The sequence below is a fragment of the Catharus ustulatus genome, chromosome 3 (assembly GCF_009819885.2).
Source record: "Catharus ustulatus isolate bCatUst1 chromosome 3, bCatUst1.pri.v2, whole genome shotgun sequence".
NCBI classification, from domain to species: Eukaryota; Metazoa; Chordata; class Aves; order Passeriformes; family Turdidae; genus Catharus; species Catharus ustulatus.
The window spans coordinates 76,955,292-76,972,293 of record NC_046223.1 but is presented as its reverse complement, the minus strand read 5'-3'; the positions used below and the strand labels follow the sequence as shown (position 1 = coordinate 76,972,293).

Genomic DNA, 17,002 nt, shown 5'->3' with positions numbered 1-17,002 from the left:
CGCTGCTCAATTCCTAGGAAATCCGAATCCAGTTCCAGGGTCTCCTTCCTTCCTGTCCGGGCCGCAACTTCTTTTCTTTTCCCTATCCCACTCTTTTTTCCCTATTTTTTTTCCTTTTCCCACCACCCTCTCATGCCCATCTTCCGCATCCATGCAGAATCGCCAGCGCCGCTGAGGCGGTCCCACAAACATCCCGTCCCCACGGGACGGGATGAGCGGAACAAAACCACCTCCGCAGGGCCGAGGTGCGAGGCCCCGACATTCCCGGAGGAGCGGTGCGCTCCGGCGACCACCGGGTGCCGGGAGCAGGGCAGGGCCGGCGGACAGGCAGGGGGCCGCCCGCTCCCCGCCCCCGGGGGCGCGGCGCTCCCCGGCTCCGGCGGGGCCGGCTGCGAGGCGGCGCTGAGAAAGTTGGGGGCGGGCAGGCGGGCACCCCCCGGCCCGCAGCACCCACTCCGGGGCGGCGCGGCCGCGCTCCGCGCAGAGACGAGCGTCGGGGCGCGAGCAACAGGAGCCGGCGTGCGGACCGGCGGCGGCAGCAGCAGCAGCACCCTCCCGCCGGCGGTGCGGGGCGGGCCGGGGCGGGGCGGGGCCGGCGGCGGCGCGCCCCTGCCCTCCCCTACGCTCCCCCCACCCCGCGGCCGCCGCTCCCCCGCGCCCCGTTCCCCCTTGGAGTTGGGTTCCAGCGGGGGCGGGCCGGGGGCGGGGCCGGGGCGGGGCGCGGCCGGCGGGGAGCGCCAATGGCGGGCGGCGGCGGCGGCGGTCGCCGGGAGCGCCGCTGTCCGTCAGGGCGCGGGGAGCCAATGGCGTGCGGCGGCGGGGCGGGGCGGCCGCGCGTGCCTTCGCAGTGGGCCCCGCCGCGCGGGCCGGGGGGGCGCGGGCGCCGCGCGGCGCCCGAGGCGAAAAAGTAGCTGTCAAATGCGCGGCGCCTTTAACCGGCGCGATCAGTGCGGCTCGGCGAGTCATGGCGACCGCAGCCTCCAACCACTACAGCCTGCTCGCCTCCGGCTCCCCCATGGTGCACGCCGAGCCGCCCGGCGGCATGCAGCCCGGCGGCGGCTACCGCGACGCCGGCGCCCTGGTGCAGGCGGACTACGCGCTGCAGAGCAACGGGCACCCGCTGAGCCACGCTCACCAGTGGATCGCGGCGCTGTCCCACGGCGGCCCCGGCGGTGGCGGCGGCGGCGGCGGCGGAGGGGGCGGCGGCGGCGGCGGCGGCGGCGAGGCGCCCTGGTCGGCGGGCGCACTGGGCCAGCCCGACATCAAGCCGGCGGTGGTGCAAGCGGGCGGGCGCGGCGACGAGCTGCCGCCGCCGCCGCAGCACCCGCCGCCGGGGCGGGCGCCGCACCTGGTGCACCACGGCGGCGGCGGCGGAGGGCACCACGCGGCGGCGGCGGCGGCGGCGGCGGCAGCGGCGTGGCGGGCGGGCGGCGCGGCGCACCTGCCGCCCGGCATGGCCGCGGCCAACGGCGCGCAGGCGGGGCTGCTCTACTCGCAGCCGCCCGGCTTCACCGTCAACGGGATGCTGGGCGCCGGGCAGCCGGGGCTGCACCACCACGGCCTGCGCGACGCCCACGAGGAGCCGCCGCCGGGACCGCCGCACCACGGCCCCGAGCACCCGCCGCCGCCCCACGGCCCCCACCCCGGGGCGGCCGGGCCGGCACCGTCCGCCGCCGCCGCCGCGCCCCCCGGGCCACCGCCGCACCACGACCCGCACTCCGACGAGGACACGCCGACCTCGGACGACCTGGAGCAGTTCGCCAAGCAGTTCAAGCAGCGGCGCATCAAACTGGGATTTACCCAAGCGGACGTGGGGCTGGCGCTGGGCACCCTCTACGGCAACGTCTTCTCGCAGACCACCATCTGCCGCTTCGAGGCCCTGCAGCTCAGCTTCAAGAACATGTGCAAGCTGAAGCCTTTGTTGAACAAGTGGTTGGAGGAGGCGGACTCCTCCTCGGGCAGCCCCACCAGCATAGACAAGATCGCGGCGCAGGGCCGCAAGCGGAAAAAGCGCACCTCCATCGAGGTGAGCGTCAAGGGCGCGCTGGAGAGCCACTTCCTCAAGTGCCCCAAGCCCTCCGCCCAGGAGATCACCTCGCTCGCGGACAGCCTACAGCTGGAGAAGGAGGTGGTGAGAGTGTGGTTTTGTAACAGGAGACAGAAAGAGAAGCGCATGACTCCCCCGGGAGGGACGCTGCCGGGCGCCGAGGACGTGTACGGGGCCAGCAGGGACACGCCGCCGCACCACGGGGTGCAGACCCCCGTGCAGTGAACTCGCGGCGGGGGCGCCCGGCCCCTCCTCCTCCTCTCCTCCTCCTCTCCTCCTCCTCCTCTCCTTCCCCCAACTTTTGATTGTCCTCCTTTTTTTTCTTTTTTTTGTCTTTCTTTTTTTTTAAATTTTATTTTCTCCTATCTTTAAAAAAGACAAAAAATCAAAAAAAGAAACAAACGCGGAAAAAGAAAAGAAAACAAAAAGCGAGCGAGCGAGAGGGCGAGCGCGAATCGCAGCGGACAGACAGATAGACAGACAAAGCACCTGCACCACACTGTCCCTTAGACGGTAGGAGGTGTGATGCTGTATTTTGACCTTTCCAGGCGAGTGCCCGCGCACGGGAATGGAGTGGGTACCGCGCACGGGCAGGCAGGCGGGCAGCGGCAGGGCAGCGGCAGGCACCGGCAGGGCAGGCGCAGGGCGAAGCGGTTCGCACAAAACTCCCTCACTCGCTGGCCAAAACATACGGCGCTGCCCTGCCGGGGAGGGGGCGGAGGAGAAGGGGGGGCACAGCCACCTCGGGTCCCCTCCGCAGCCCCCTCCCGCCACACAAAGGCAGATTGCATTGTGGAATGTCGCTCGGTGTTGGCACATGCTGCTGTGTTTATTTTCTGTGGATCCCCTGTATGAATATATGTTTAAAAAAAAAAAAAAAAAAAAAAAAGGAAGAGAACTGAAAAGCTATCCCTTTTGATGTAGACAGTATTTAACAGTACCAATTTGCACTGCAAGAAAATCGAAGTTTACATAAACAAAATGTTTATTTTTTTTCTTTTTTCCCCTTCCTTTTCGACCTTAATTTTGCAAATGACTTGCATTTTCCACAGTGAGCGTTAGTCAACCAGTGACCGGTCTACAATATGTTACTGTGTTTTAGCTTTTGCTTTATGTGTATATGTGAACTTTTGTTATAAACAAGTATTCTTAAATACGTGTAACGCTTATTTTCTCCTTTTACCATAGCAAACAGAATTAGTATATGTGTGTGTCTGTATACATATGCATGCGTGCATAGACATACATACATACACATATATATAATCTCTCTATATACACATATATATGCACCTCCAGCTTCCATTCTCCAGAGGTGTGACTCTCGTAATTGTTTAATATATGCCTTTAATGGCAAGAGTCGAGTTTGGAGAAGGGAGAATAATGCAAATCAAAAAAGTAAACTTCATTTTCAGGCAGTGTGTCCGGGGGTCGAGGCACAACCAAAGGGGGAGGAAAAAAAATACGTGCAACCCTTCCAGACTATGTCAGTGCGGGCAAGCAAGGCCTGGTGTGGGGAAGGCAGAGAGGGAACAGCATGTTTCCAGAGTTTCCCCAGAGAAAGTGGCATTTCCTTGAGAGGGAAAGGGGATTATTTAGCTCCCCCACCACCACCCCCTCAGCGCCCTTTCCTTCCCCTCCTCCCCCCGCGGCTCCCCTTCGTGCCTTTGGCATCCCCGGTCTCGCCGCCCGGGCTGATATCAGCCTCCAAACTTTCTTTTATTGAGCAGTTTTATGTCAAGGCAGAGCCAGGGAGAGCCTGAGGAGCTGCTGGGCCCGAGGTGGGGGTCGGGTGCTTACACCTGCCTGTAAACACACGCTGCCCCCTCCTCTCCACAGAGACCGTGTGCATTTCTTTTTCACTTTACTTTCCATATTTATTTTATTTTATTTTCTATTTGTATCCAGCCCCTCTTCCTCCCCATCCTCCCCTTGTCCTTTGGTCAGATTGTGGTATAATTTATTGAAGGAAAGGACCAGTTTTAACTTGGGCAGCCTTGTGTCTTTCACTGGGGAATGAAATGAAGTGGGGAAAAATGCCATTTTTCAATCCGTGTTTCCTCCCACCCCTCCCCTTCGCTAATAGTTTTAAAGTGCATTTCGTGACATTATCTTGATGAGAAATGGTTAACTTTCCAAAATAAAAAAAGAGAAAAACCCACGGGGACAAAAAGGAAAAAAAAAAGGTAAAAAAAAGGAAAACAAAAAGCTCTGAAGGGAAGCAGAGGAGCGGGACCTCGGAGCAGCGCATGTATGTGCGTGTGTCTGCGTGCGTGTTTGTGTACTTATGCACACACACAGCTATGCATATACATTAGAGGAACTTTATGATAGTTATAAATTCATAAAGGGATCATTTAGTCAGCACAAACGGGTGCTATAGAGACAAAGCATTTTTATAATCTAAAAGTTTACTTAGTTGAGTGTTGGACAATTATGGAGAAAAAACAGTGAAGCATTCTCTTGCAGAACTCTCCTATAAATATTGCATTCAGTAGCTAAGGCTTTAGAATATGTTTCTCATTGTCTTTTAAAATGCCTGTGACACTGGGTTTTCTTTCCTTCTTTCTTTCTCCCTTTCTTTCTTTCTTTCTTGCTTGCTTTCTTTCTTCTTGGTAAGACAGATGATGATTTCTAAGAGGCACATGCATTAGCCTTTTTCCTGGTTTTCCAACAATTGTTAAAAAGATACGGGCACCAAGCTTTTCTCTTTTCTTTCTTTTTTTTTTGTTTGGTTTTTTGTGGTTTTTTTGTTTGTTTGTTTATGTGTTGAGCTGCTTGTTATTTAAAGTGTTGAGGACTAGCGCCTAGTGAAGGGAATCAGATCAGGGCAGATCCAGTGGTAAAGGGAGGAAATGAACTTTCAGACACTTATTAATATGTGCGTAAGGTCAGACAACAGAGTTGAGAGGACGTTTGAGAAAGCCTCAAACTCCAAATAGGTTTACTAAAAAAAAAGTTACCATGCAAACCTTACCACTATGTATATATGTTTAATATTTGTCCTTTGAAATGCAGAAATAGTTTCAATGTTTTCTTTGTCTATTTTTCTTTTTTTTTTTAAATGCTACCCAGGGAAATATTTTCATATCATTTTTAAGTGGCCTGCCTCAATGTATATTTATTTCTTTTAAAGCAAACAGGTTCTGGAAACTGTTTTTCTGTAGCTTTAAATGAGTAGGTGAACAAAATCTATATGGGATGTAATTTTTTTTTGTTCAGTCTCTTTAAAAATACTTTGTTTTGGTACATTTGGATGTGCTTGTGGGGAAAAATAAAAACGCAGAGATCCTTATATATTTATGTTAAAGTAATATTTTATTATCTACATAAAACAGAAATGCACAATACCTTAATAGTTTCTTCTAATTATTGAAATAATCGTTATTTTATTTTTAAAGATAGCATAGATTTGCATAGTTTTTAAGATCTGGAGGGAGAAGACCCCAATACTTATACTGAGCTGAATTCTGTGTAAAAGCACCGCCGTTCCTTTCTATTTCGTGGAAATTTTGGAATAAATTTGATGCCTATACCGAGAGGTTCCACGCTTATAACTTTCAGGGTCTTGAAGGAGAGCCTCGGGAGCTGTGTTCATTGCGTCTCTCCGCAGATGAACCACAGCCGTGTGTTTTGGAGCATTGATTTCTGTGCGGGTAGGGCTGTCCTGCCTTTGATGCTGGTGGGGAGGTCTGCTCCTCAAGTTTGTTGCATGTTCTGGCGGAAGGCACGGGGGAGAAGAGATTCGACTCTTCTCGGTCCCTTTTTATAATTTAACATCTGACTCCTTAAGGAAAAAAAAAAAAAAAAAGGAAAGAAAGAAAAATGAGAGAGAGAGAAAAGAGAGAAAAGCAAAACAAAAAGGCGGGGCTTAATGATGGGAGTACCGTTTGCAGGAGGAAGGAAGAACGCGGCTGCCCAGCGGGGCTGCGCACCCCCGGGCCGGGCTGGGCCCCGGGCCCGCGGCGATGGCCCCGCTTCCACGTTAGGTGGCTGCGGCTCCGTGCGGTGACGAGCGGGTCGGTTTTCCCGGAGGGGTCCGGGCTGGGGACCCGCGGGGCTGGCGCTCCGACAAGCAACATCCAACTGCGCGGTGTTCGCACGCTCGGCGGTGTGTGTTCAGCTCCTTCGTGCCTGGCTCGGTTTCCTAAGTGCGATATCCTGCTCTTCTGCACCCCCCCTACCCCGCCCCCCCACGATAGTTTCTAGGCTTATTAGATTTAATCATCTTTTCTAACTTCTAGTCAATATTACACTCATCCCGAACAGATTCAGCTAAATGATCTTATCAATAGTTTCGAAGAGAAGTGACAGAAAGAAGAAGTGTTTTGTGACCGCAGACGTGCTGACGGGTAAAATGTTAAAGCTGGGTATGGATTTAGAAGTCCTTGGTCAATAGCCCGCGGAACGGGCTGCGGAAAGCGAGCAGCCTCTGCCCTCTGCAGGACACTCGGGTGGGCGCCCAGGGAATATTTCGCCTTTGACGACAGGGCCCCGCTCTGGGGGAGCGCTCCCGTGTCGGGTGGGCAGGAGGTGACTTGGATGGACGGTGCCTCGCTCGGGGGGCAGGCCCCGCTCAGCCGCGGGGCTGGCCTGCTCAGCCGGTGCCGGGGATCGCGGCCGGCCGCTGTTCGGATCGGGCCGTCCCCGGCCGAGTCCCGGGGCTGCTTCTCCGGGGCTCTTTGCCCACTGAGAGGCCGACCTTACGGGAGCGACTACGCTCGTCCTTCCGGACTGGTTGTGGGGAGGCCGGCTGGTTCGGAGGTCATTCTTTTTATCTCCTTCGATCTCTCTTTTAAGAGAGAGGAGAGGGGGAAATGAAGGAGCTACAAGATGCTCCTTCTCCAGGATGTCAGGGTGCGCGGCAGCTCCTCGGGCTCCCTCGCTCTCATTTCCAGCAGGGACATTCTGGCGTAGGTCAGATGTCAACAACAAAAACCCTGTTTCCTCGGTTCGCTTTCTCTCTGGTGAAGGCCGAAACTGGAAGGCGAGAGGAGACTTTATGTCCTCAAGTCTGTCAGTCTTGATTGTCACCCCCGGTGTGTGCAGCCTCGCAGTCGGTGCTGCCCGACCCGGAGAGCTCCCGCCCAGCTGCGCCGTCTCTCTTGAAAGTGGGCAGAGGGGACCCGGGTTTGGAAAGGGAGAAGCGGAGAAAGGAGAAATAATCCTACAAATTCCCCAGGCTGAGGGGCAGGCCGGGATGGTGTCTGGCCAGGTGTTGCTCTCGGGCTGGGCAGCTCGTGCGAGCCCTGGCGGGGGCAGAGGCCGCGGTTCGCCCCGGCTCCGCCCCGCCGTGTCTCTCTCCGTCGGGCTTTGTTGGCGGCAGCTCGGGGCTGCCCCCTCGGCCCTTTCTCCGGTGCCCCGGGTTCCGAGCGCGCCCCTGTCCGCCGCGGGGGTAGGGCGGGATGGTCCCGGCTGCCTGCACCTTCCTCGGGCCTGGGCTGATCCCATGGGGGAAGCCCTCTCCCCGGGCTGCCTACCCCTGCCTGCCGGGCGGCCCCAGGCCTCGGTTTGTCCCGAGCCGCCTTGTTGGAGGTTTGGTGGCTCTTTGTTGCTGTGCCGTCGGTCATTGGAATAGAGCACGGCTGACCCGGCCGGGGAAGGGAGGTGACTTAGTCCGGCTTAGACCTCTGGCCTTAGACACAGCGCTGGGGGAGATTGGCGGGCATGGGGGGTCCCCCCAGCCGGGGCCTGGGCAGCGCCTTGCGGAGCAGGGAGCGGGGGTGAGGAAAGGAAACTGCCCGCGGCTTTTTGGCGGTGGACGGGACAACGGCGGCCTCCTGCTGCCTCCAGAGCGGTGCCTGGGAGTTGGGGTCTGTTCTGGGAATCGTGGCTCTCTCGCCTTCCCTGCTCCTGCGGGCCGGTGTCTATTTATTGTGAGTTTCGGAAGGGACGCGGCCTGGGCTGCCACTCTGGCTTTAAATCTCGAGACGGAAAAGATGAAAAACCAAATTTTCAGAGTTGCAGAGGCTTAAGTAGGCGTTCTGTGCTCGGAGCATGGCCGGGCTGCCGTCGGGGATGTAGGAAGATGTTTTGCAGAAGCGAGTTTACCTCTGATTCGGACGGGCGCTGCTGGGGGAGCAGGAGGGGGAAACTAGTTAGGGAAAAAGCCAAAGCGTGCTTTAGCAGAAATGGTAAAACAAAAAGCAAAGACTCGTATTCAGACCCGAGTTCTCATCAGACTATGAACCAAACAAGTGGGCTTCCCGGCGGGCGAGTCCCCGCTGCGGAGCGTGGATTCTCACGCCGCAGTCGGCCTCAGCCCGTGGCCCGGTCCACGTTGTGGGTCTCTTCCTTCGAAGCGTTTATCTCTCCCTGCAAACTCCTGTAAATACCTCCGGAACTCGGCCGAGTGTCCCGAGTGGGCCGGGAAGGCGGCCTGTGCCGGCGGGGAGCCCCTTCCTGCAGCCCCGGCCCCGCAGCGGCCCGGGGGCAGCGCCGCCCGACCCGAGCATCCCCGCGGGACGCAGGGATCGTATCCTGCTCTCCCGTCGGCGGGCAAAGAGAGGGATGAGGCGAGGACAGCGGCAACAGAGCCGAAACTGTGCCAGCGTTGCCGGGAGGGGCGGCGGGCACTGCTCCCCGGCCGGGCCCGGGCGGCTGAGGAGGGGGCACCGGGACCCCTTGGCCCCGGGGAGACGGCGGGTTCGGCCCGTGTTTGCCTGGCCCCGTCCGTGTCCTGCCGGGGCAGAGCTGCTGCCGGCCCGGAGCAGGAGCTCTCCTCCCTCGGCGGGGATGGGGCCGCCCGGGGAGCCCCATCGCTTCTCCGGCTCTCCCGCAAGGTCCCACCCGGCCGCTCCGTGTGTCCCCGGGCCTGTCCGCACAGGTGTCATTTTTAAAGACTAAAAAGAGATCAGGCCCGCTGGAAGTTGGCGGCCGGTGCCTCTCCCCCTCCTCCTCGCGCGGCGGTAAATCCTGGCAGGCAGAGGCAGCTTGTAAAAGTGATGACGAGACCGTTCTCCCCCTCCTCTTCTTCGTCCCGTCTCCTCCCGTCCCGGGAGTTGTAAGAGGCGTTCGTCTAAAAGTTAGGACTTGTTTTTAGCCAGCCTGACTCATTCATTAATTCTCTTTCCCTCCTTGATTCATTCATGTCTACAGTCATTCATTGCCAAGTCCATGGAGGCATCAGCTCCTTGGTCAGTAGGGGAGACGTACAAACAAGGATGGTGCTATTTATTTCCCTCTGCCTGTGGATTTCTAAGACGTTCAAGCAGGCACAATCATTAAACTAATTTGTATTTGATTGTTTGGGCGGACGGGGGTGAATTTTATTGCACTAAGCATTCAAGCACGCACGCATCGCTGATTACCAGTATACATTAAATAAAGTTGTTTGTACACATTGTCTTACCACATATAGGCAGTCTTATTATTCTAATTACTCTAATTAGTGCATTGAAATGTTTTCTACTTGATTTGAGGAGACAGTGATTAGTTCTATTACTTCTTTTAACTCTTATTTCATGGAAAACTGTTGATGTATGTTCCAATTACCTTGTTTTTCTCTTTAATATAGCGTGGGCCAAAATTATTATGACATTATATCGTTGGCGGGGAGAAACATCTATCTATTTTCCCTTTCTAAAATAACTTCAATTTTTTTGTACCCCCCACCACCAGAGAGAACACCCCCAAAGCGTTCACGAGTAATTATTTCTAGCCAAAGCAGCACGGTTCTTCTTTACAATTTCTTCTGCTAGTGCTTTAGTACTTTATGGTTGTAGCATTAGCCGTCATGATGGGGTTTTTTCCCTAAAAAAAAAAAAAAAAGAGTCTGAGGTATACCTCATGCAAAGCTATTTTATAAGTTTTAAATTAAGGTTACTATTAATTGATAGGATCAGTTCATCAAACATGTTACTTCTATAGGGAATTGTAATTAAAACCTTAATCCCGTTTGAGACTTAGTTTTATCTTGAACACTTTCTTGAGGGATTTTCTCCCCCTTTTCCTTGGCGTTTGCCGCTTGAAGCACGGTGGGGGTACAGAGCGGAACCCAGACCCCACCAGAGCATGAACATTATTTCCTTATCAAATTACCCATCTTCACTCTTGAGCCAATTGAGTTTTTGTGTCGAGTTTTGGGATGTGTGTGTGTGTGTTGGCCTTTTGTGTTGATGTGGCGGCCACTTAAACCCAGACGGTGACAAAGCGGGCGGCGGGGATGGAATCTCGCCTTCCTTTCACGTTACAGACAGGGAGACTGGCTATTTCTCGGTCATAAAAATACTGCTCTTTTTTTGTTGGCGTTTCCCCCCTCCTCTTCAGGTTAGTTTGTTAAATAAATACGAAGGGATGGGGGAAAATAAAGAAGGGGTGGGGAAAAAAGGAAGAAACGCAAACCATCCCTTAAATTCTTAGAAGTCCAGGTCTGGAGGGAAATCTATGGAGTTACATAGGTAAATATTGGGCCTAGGCTGCTTATACTTTTAATATTTAAACTGGGATTATAGGGGATCTAAAGACGCCTTCCTAACCTTTGCCAATTGCCTGTTCGAGGAGAAATCCCGCAAGATGCACAAAGGGGCGAGACGGCTTCCAGTGCCTCTGATAAACGACTCCTCCGCTGCTGTGGCTGGGGACCGACTTTCCCCCAGGGTCGGTGTTGACAGGGGACGGGCGGTGCTGGGCTTTGGAGGCTGTTGGAAGGCGGGGGTCCTGTTTCTGCTTCCCGCGGAGCATCGGCTCACCCCGCTCCGTGGGCCGGGCTCAGCGCTGGCAGCGCTCCGGTCTGGGGAGGGCGCCACGGGCCGGGACCGCGGCTGGAGCCGGGATCGGGGCTGGGTTCAGGGCCGGGATTGGGGCCGGGATCGGGACCGGGGCCGGGATTGGGGCCGGGATCGGGATCGGGACCGGGGCCGCGCGTGGAGCGCGGGCGCCCCCCAGCGGCCGCCGGCGCCGCCGCGGGGAGTTCCCGGGAAGGGCAGGGGAGCATCCAGCATCAAACATCCTGCATCCAGCATCAAACGTCCTGCAGCCAGCATCAAACGTCCTGCATCCAGCATCAAACGTCCTGCAGCCAGCATCCTGCATCCCCCTTCCCGCTCCCGGAGCCCGCGCCCTCACTGCGCGCAAGGACACCGGTCTGGCCTCAGGGACACATGGCAGAGAGCCCGCTGGAGCCCGTGGTGCCTCTGGGAGGGGGGTGACAAAGTCGTGAGTACGCTTGTTGTCTTCCCTTCCTTTTTTCATTTTTCTGGTGGTTTGGTTTTGGTTTGTTGGCTTTGTTTGGTTTGCTGTTGGTTTTTGTTGTTGTTTTTGTGGGGGTTTATTTGTTTGTTTGTTTTGTTTGGGATTTTTTTTAAAATATACACATAGAAACTTCTAAATCCCATGTAAAAAGCGTTTCTTGTCCTGCCGTCTGGATGGGATTAAAAAAACCACAACAACAGCAGCATAGAAATACCACCCAGCAAATCCATGGTTTATTTACAAGCTCCTGGAAACTGGGAGAGATGCTATTTGCCTCCTCTCCTCCTCCCGCTGGGGCGATGTGCAGTCCCTCAGACAGGCAATCCCTCTTCCAGCTCAGGCATGTTGGATAACAGGACAAAGCTCTGTCACTTCCCCTGGCGCAGCAGCAGAGCCGCGTGGTCCCATGGCGGGGACACCTGTGGGGCTCGGCTGCTCTGACCGCGCTGCCTGGGCGCGGTGCGGCTCCTGCTCCTGCCCTCCAGCTTGGAGGGAGGTGTGAGCCCAGCGCCAGGCATCCCGCATCCTCCGGGAGCTGTTCCCTGCCCGCCACACATCCCCCGGCAAGCGAGGGCACAGCCGGGACAGCGGGAGTGGGGCAGCTCCCGGGGCCCTGAGCACATCTCTGCCAGCGCCTTCCCACGGGGCTCGCTTCTTCTGGGATGACACGGGGCTCAAATCTCTCCCTTCCACCAAACGCTTCTGGTCTTGCTGAAGCCAAACTGCCTCACATGCCAGACCAGTGTCACCAAACATCCCCAAAAAATCACAATAACCCCAAAACTCTCCTCCACTGGATGAACCCCCTAGGAACAGGGATCTGGGGACAGCCCTGGTCTCCTACAGGGCCTTTTTTGTGCTGGCTGGGTGCTCTCTTTTGATGCCCAGGCCCAGGACAGCCTCCCCAGGCTGTCTGAGAGGTGTTAGGAGCTCGGCTCCGTATGGGTGCAAACCCCACAGCAGCACGGGCTGGTACGACCACACAGGTTTACATCTTGTGTTTATTTCAGTGCTGCCGGTTTGTAACTGCTGCTTGCCACGCTGTGTATATAGGTGCTGGAAATGTTAAAATATTGTGAATATCAAGAACCCAAGACATTCAGACATTCTGCTACAGCAGACTTCATTGCACTGAAAACTGATAAGTGACATATCACGATCTCAGAGTCTCTTGTTAACTCAACAAGCAAATTGAGCTGAAACAAAACAAAACAAAACACCCAAGACAGATTAAGTTTTAGAAAGAAATAAGCATTCTGCACAGAGCTAATCACACTACAGGCAGCCAATACTGTAGCAGTAAGCAGACGTGGGAGAAAATAACCTGTTTTCCAGCTGAACATCAGTGCTGGACTTGTTCAGATAACAGAAACGAGATGCTGTGGGTACAGAAGGAATTGGAAAGGTAAGCCATGGCTACATCTTCAACTACAGACCAAGCCTGTGTCTATCCTACCTGTGGAGATAGCTCTGTTCACAGTAGGCAAAAAACCATAACAAAGGTTCAGCCGCTAAAGGGAAAAGCTGGCTTTGTTCCAGGGACCATTCCTAAACCAGCTGATAAGTAAGGATTGATTTATTTGCTAATAGGTCTGAGGAACTGGAGAACATTTTTGTTCTTTTGCATACTAATTTTGCGTACATGCTCAGTATATATATCATGTCCCAAACCAGAGGTTTTTAATTTTGGATGGAATCGAAGCCCTTAGCTTAAAGCACTCCTTCATTTAATCATGCATGTCAGGCTCTTTGGATCGGGCAAGAAAGAGGACAGACAACCCAGCCTGCCCACAAGCCTTGTGTAGCCAGCCAAGAGAGGAGAGTGTTTCAGAGGACCTTCAGTCCCTTCGGCTTTGGTCCTGCCTCCTCTCCAGCTGACCATTCAGAAATACAGGGCCAACCACAGCAGGGGCCAGACCACTTGAGATTTTATACCTATAGGTTCTATTTCACTCCCCTTCACTTCCCACAGGCTCTACCCACAAGGCTGAAATCAATCTCCCCTGCCTGGCCCCGCACCATGACTCTTGCCCTCCTGCCTCATATCTCTAGTGAAAGGGCAGAAGGGGGCTCACCCTGAGAACACACACATAACCCAGCAGCTAAGCCTCAGCTGTACCTTCAATTAATTCCCCGAGGCCTGAATCTAAGGCTTACCAAATTCCAGCACTGCTCTACTGCCAGACTTGGACCTAGCTCTCACCAGAGGAAATAAGGCTAGTTGCAGTAGGCTCATGCTAGTCCTAAATGGTCACAGGCTGTTACAGGCAGGGCAAAGCCCCATAATTTACATATGCTGAACGACTTCTAGTTAAGGTAAAATTCAGCAGTGACCAGAGAGTCTGGGGTAAGAAGGATACGCTGTGGAGTTTGCAGGAGACCTTAGAGACAGCGGCTGCAGCAGCTGTGAGTGTTGTAAAACACAAATAACAGCCTCATTGAAATGTTACAATTCCAACCTGTTACCCAACACAGAAGAGCATCCCAAGGGAATATGGACCATTTTCTCATATCTGTTTTGAGACAAGATACAGCATTGCTATTTCTTGGCCAGAGGGAACAGCCTCTGCCTTCCCTGGATAGATCCTGCTGTTGTGTGTGAACAGAGCCACAACAGATATGAATCATTCAGCAGCAGACAGAAAGATGCAAGAAGCTGGAATTCCCTCACTCTTCCACATTTAAGCTCATTATTTTAGGAGACTTCTGGGGAAGTGTTTTTTATAAGGAGACAGTGCTGTTCTGAGGGAAAAAGATATGCTAGGGAGCAAGGCAGTATATGTACTTCCTTGCAAAGAGAGAGGAAACTGTATGCATTCGCTTAGTCTCCTACAATATTTAAGGGAACTGAAAGATGTAAAAACTGCCTAAGGACTGCATATTTAGGAAAAGGCAAAAAGAGGGGTTGTAACCCCACCCCCTCACAATTTACTTCTTCCTATCAGATGATAGACAGCACTCGATCATTAGCTGGAGATCCTTAATCTGTGCCTCCTTTATGAATATCTGCCACTTTGAGCAGAGGAGACACAGATGTGAAAGCCTCTATACCTTTTGGAGAGCAGCAGAACCCCCACAGATCAATATTTTAACTTGAAAGCTGCCATAATTCTCTGAAAAGACTGAATTATTTAGAAGTATAGATATAAAAAAATCAGAGCAGCATTGTAGATCTCTAGGTTTGATCAGTGTCCCCAATATTTTGATTTTACAAATCCTTTCTCTTAGTCAATTCAAAGATAGTGATTTATCTTGCATAAAATTTTTCTCCATGACTCTTATTAGTAACACATACAGTAAATACTACCTGGTGACACACAAATGTAAAATGAATCAGAACTGTTTTAAAACTCCTCCCCAGGTCAAGCAGCAGCCACAGCACTGATAAAAACATAGTCCAGGGCATCTGAAAGCTATGTCTCACCATGTTTTTCCCCTTCCACAATTACTTTAAAAATCACATCTTATACTCAGCACTAGGTAGGGCTTCTGGGAAAGATACCTGCTGAGGGAATGAAAGTTACTGCAAGGCATTGAATCAAGTCTATCATGAATGTAACGGGGAAAAAAATTAGACAGATGTTTTAAATAACATGTAATCACCTCCAATGAACCCTCCCTGGGCCAGTTAGATAATTTTGCAGACAAACCTTTTGCAATTACTAAGCAGAAGCAATGGCAAAAACACAACAAAGCTTTCTCTAAACAGAGATAGCATACAGTAAGTTCTCTGAAGTTTATCCCAAACACAGTAATTTTCTTCTAGATTCTTCTATGATAGACCTTCTGTACTACAGTGATGTTAACATTTATTATTAGACATGGATACTAGAAAAGATAACCTAAGTAGATTGCCAGTCACATCTTTCTGTCACATTCAGTGTAGTTTTTAAGTACAGGCAATTTAATGTCTATTATCTTTTTTTTTTTCCTTTAATATTTTGCCTGTGGTGCACTTTGAGCCCTGAGCTTGTAGCCAATTAGCAAAGCTGAATGTAAGCATGATTCATCCTTCTCACAAAGAAACGATGGAGACCGCATCACTGGGCTCCAACTGCATTTAGGGACCTATTGGCCTGAAGTTTGAACTGAGATTGTTTGTGAATTTCCACCCAGAGGGGTGGGCATGACCTTACTACAAAAATGCTGCTGCATTTATTTTAACTTCTGAACATACTTGTCAGTTCAAAACTGCCTGGTCATGGCATCAGGGCTTTTTTATTTCTAGCTGTAAAAAATTGTGAGGGAAAGCATTATGTTAAAATCTGTTTGTAATAATAAATGCCTACATTGAATATAATGACATTTGATTTTACCAGTGAATAAACAATTGCAGCATGCATGGTATCAGATCTGCACTGTTCTGTTTAAATTTCAGTCAAGATTGCCAATTGCATTGCAAAACAACAGAGATAAGTTTGCATTTTTTAATGTTTTCACAGAACACTAAGCTTTCCTCCTTCTGCCTGGACATAGAGAAGGTAAGAGTATGAGCATGGAGAATATATAACTCCTTAAGTTGCCCAAATAATAACGCATAGTTGCCAAACAATAATGTCAAGAAGTGTATTACAGGCTGTCAGGCATTAAAGTCTGTAAATCCGGAAATATTTTGAAATCTGGTTTTATCTGTTTAGGTTTCTAAACTGCATTATCAGAAGTGTCATGCAGAGGAAAGACAGAAACCTGACACATTTCAGATTTTTGTGTGAATTTTCAGTACCCTGAAACAGGTACCACAAGAAATAGGGCCATCAGAAATGATGCCTGAAACTATACTTTAGCAGATGTCAAAAGTTGGTTGTGTTTTGTTCAAATGCACAGAACCTAGATCCAGTTTTGTTCTTACACTTCTGGAAAATCATAAGCACCAGCAGCTCTAAGTTGATGCTAGAAGACAGTTTTAGCACATTTGAAACTATACTGGCCTGAGGCAAAGCTGTGATACGAAAGCAGAACCCTTCAGGAGGTGCTGGAGATTAAAAGTCTTATTAAGAGTTTCTTTAGAGATATTAGAAAACTTAAAGCTCTGTATCTGGTTAATTGCCTTGAACAATTAACACTATCAGGAGAACCTAACACTCAAAAAATTTGTCAAGAAGAAAATGGGCACTGATTAAACCAACATCAACCTCGGAACCCATAGATAGGTAACGCATCAAAAGGAGGACAAACTCTTTACAAAGCAGTTGCTCATTTTCAATTCAACATTTGGATTGTTCTTGACAAGCAGAGTCCAGCTGATCACCTGTTCCCTTATGGTGCCCATTTTTAAAGCTGTAGAACTCTTAACAGTTTTGTTAAATTCAGAGTTTATCATGTTACTTAAGCTCCACATTTAAAAGCAACTGTACCAGTATGCACATAATAAAAGGGATTAAGAAATACCTTATGGTAACATAATTTGCACTAGACTAGGAAATTATTCTTGAAAGAAATTCAACAATCATATTTTTCTTGGAGGTCTGTCTTGGTACATTGTAATCTCCATATTCTGCTTTATATCCCATCTGTCTACATACATCTGTTGTCTCTTGCTCTGTACAACAAACTGTTTCAGGCAGTGAAGCATCTATTTCATGTAACACACCTAGTTCTGTGTGCTTTCATAGGACTAGAGGAACTTAATCATTAAATAATAATACACTTTTCTAATAATAATTTTTTTTAAAAGCTAGGTTACAAATTTATATCCAAAAAGCATCCAGGATGTCTTATTTCAAAACGAACAGTGATAAAAATAAAACCAAATTGTTCCTCGGA

General features: G+C 51.5%; 1 protein-coding gene across 1 annotated transcript; it reads left to right on the top strand.

Moving 5' to 3' along the window:
- Positions 1–875: 875 nt before the first annotated feature.
- On the top strand, positions 876–2,367 carry POU3F2 (POU class 3 homeobox 2). Its single transcript, XM_033055574.1, has one exon. It carries the CDS (start codon positions 965–967, stop codon positions 2,270–2,272), a length of 1,308 nt encoding a protein of 435 aa, XP_032911465.1. The 5' UTR covers positions 876–964; the 3' UTR covers positions 2,273–2,367.
- Positions 2,368–17,002: the final 14,635 nt, after the last annotated feature.

What these genes read in the sequence shown, in the direction of transcription:
- POU3F2 (XM_033055574.1), top strand. Translation starts at nt 965, where the DNA reads ATGGCGACCGCAGCCTCCAACCACTACAGCCTGCTCGCCTCCGGCTCC.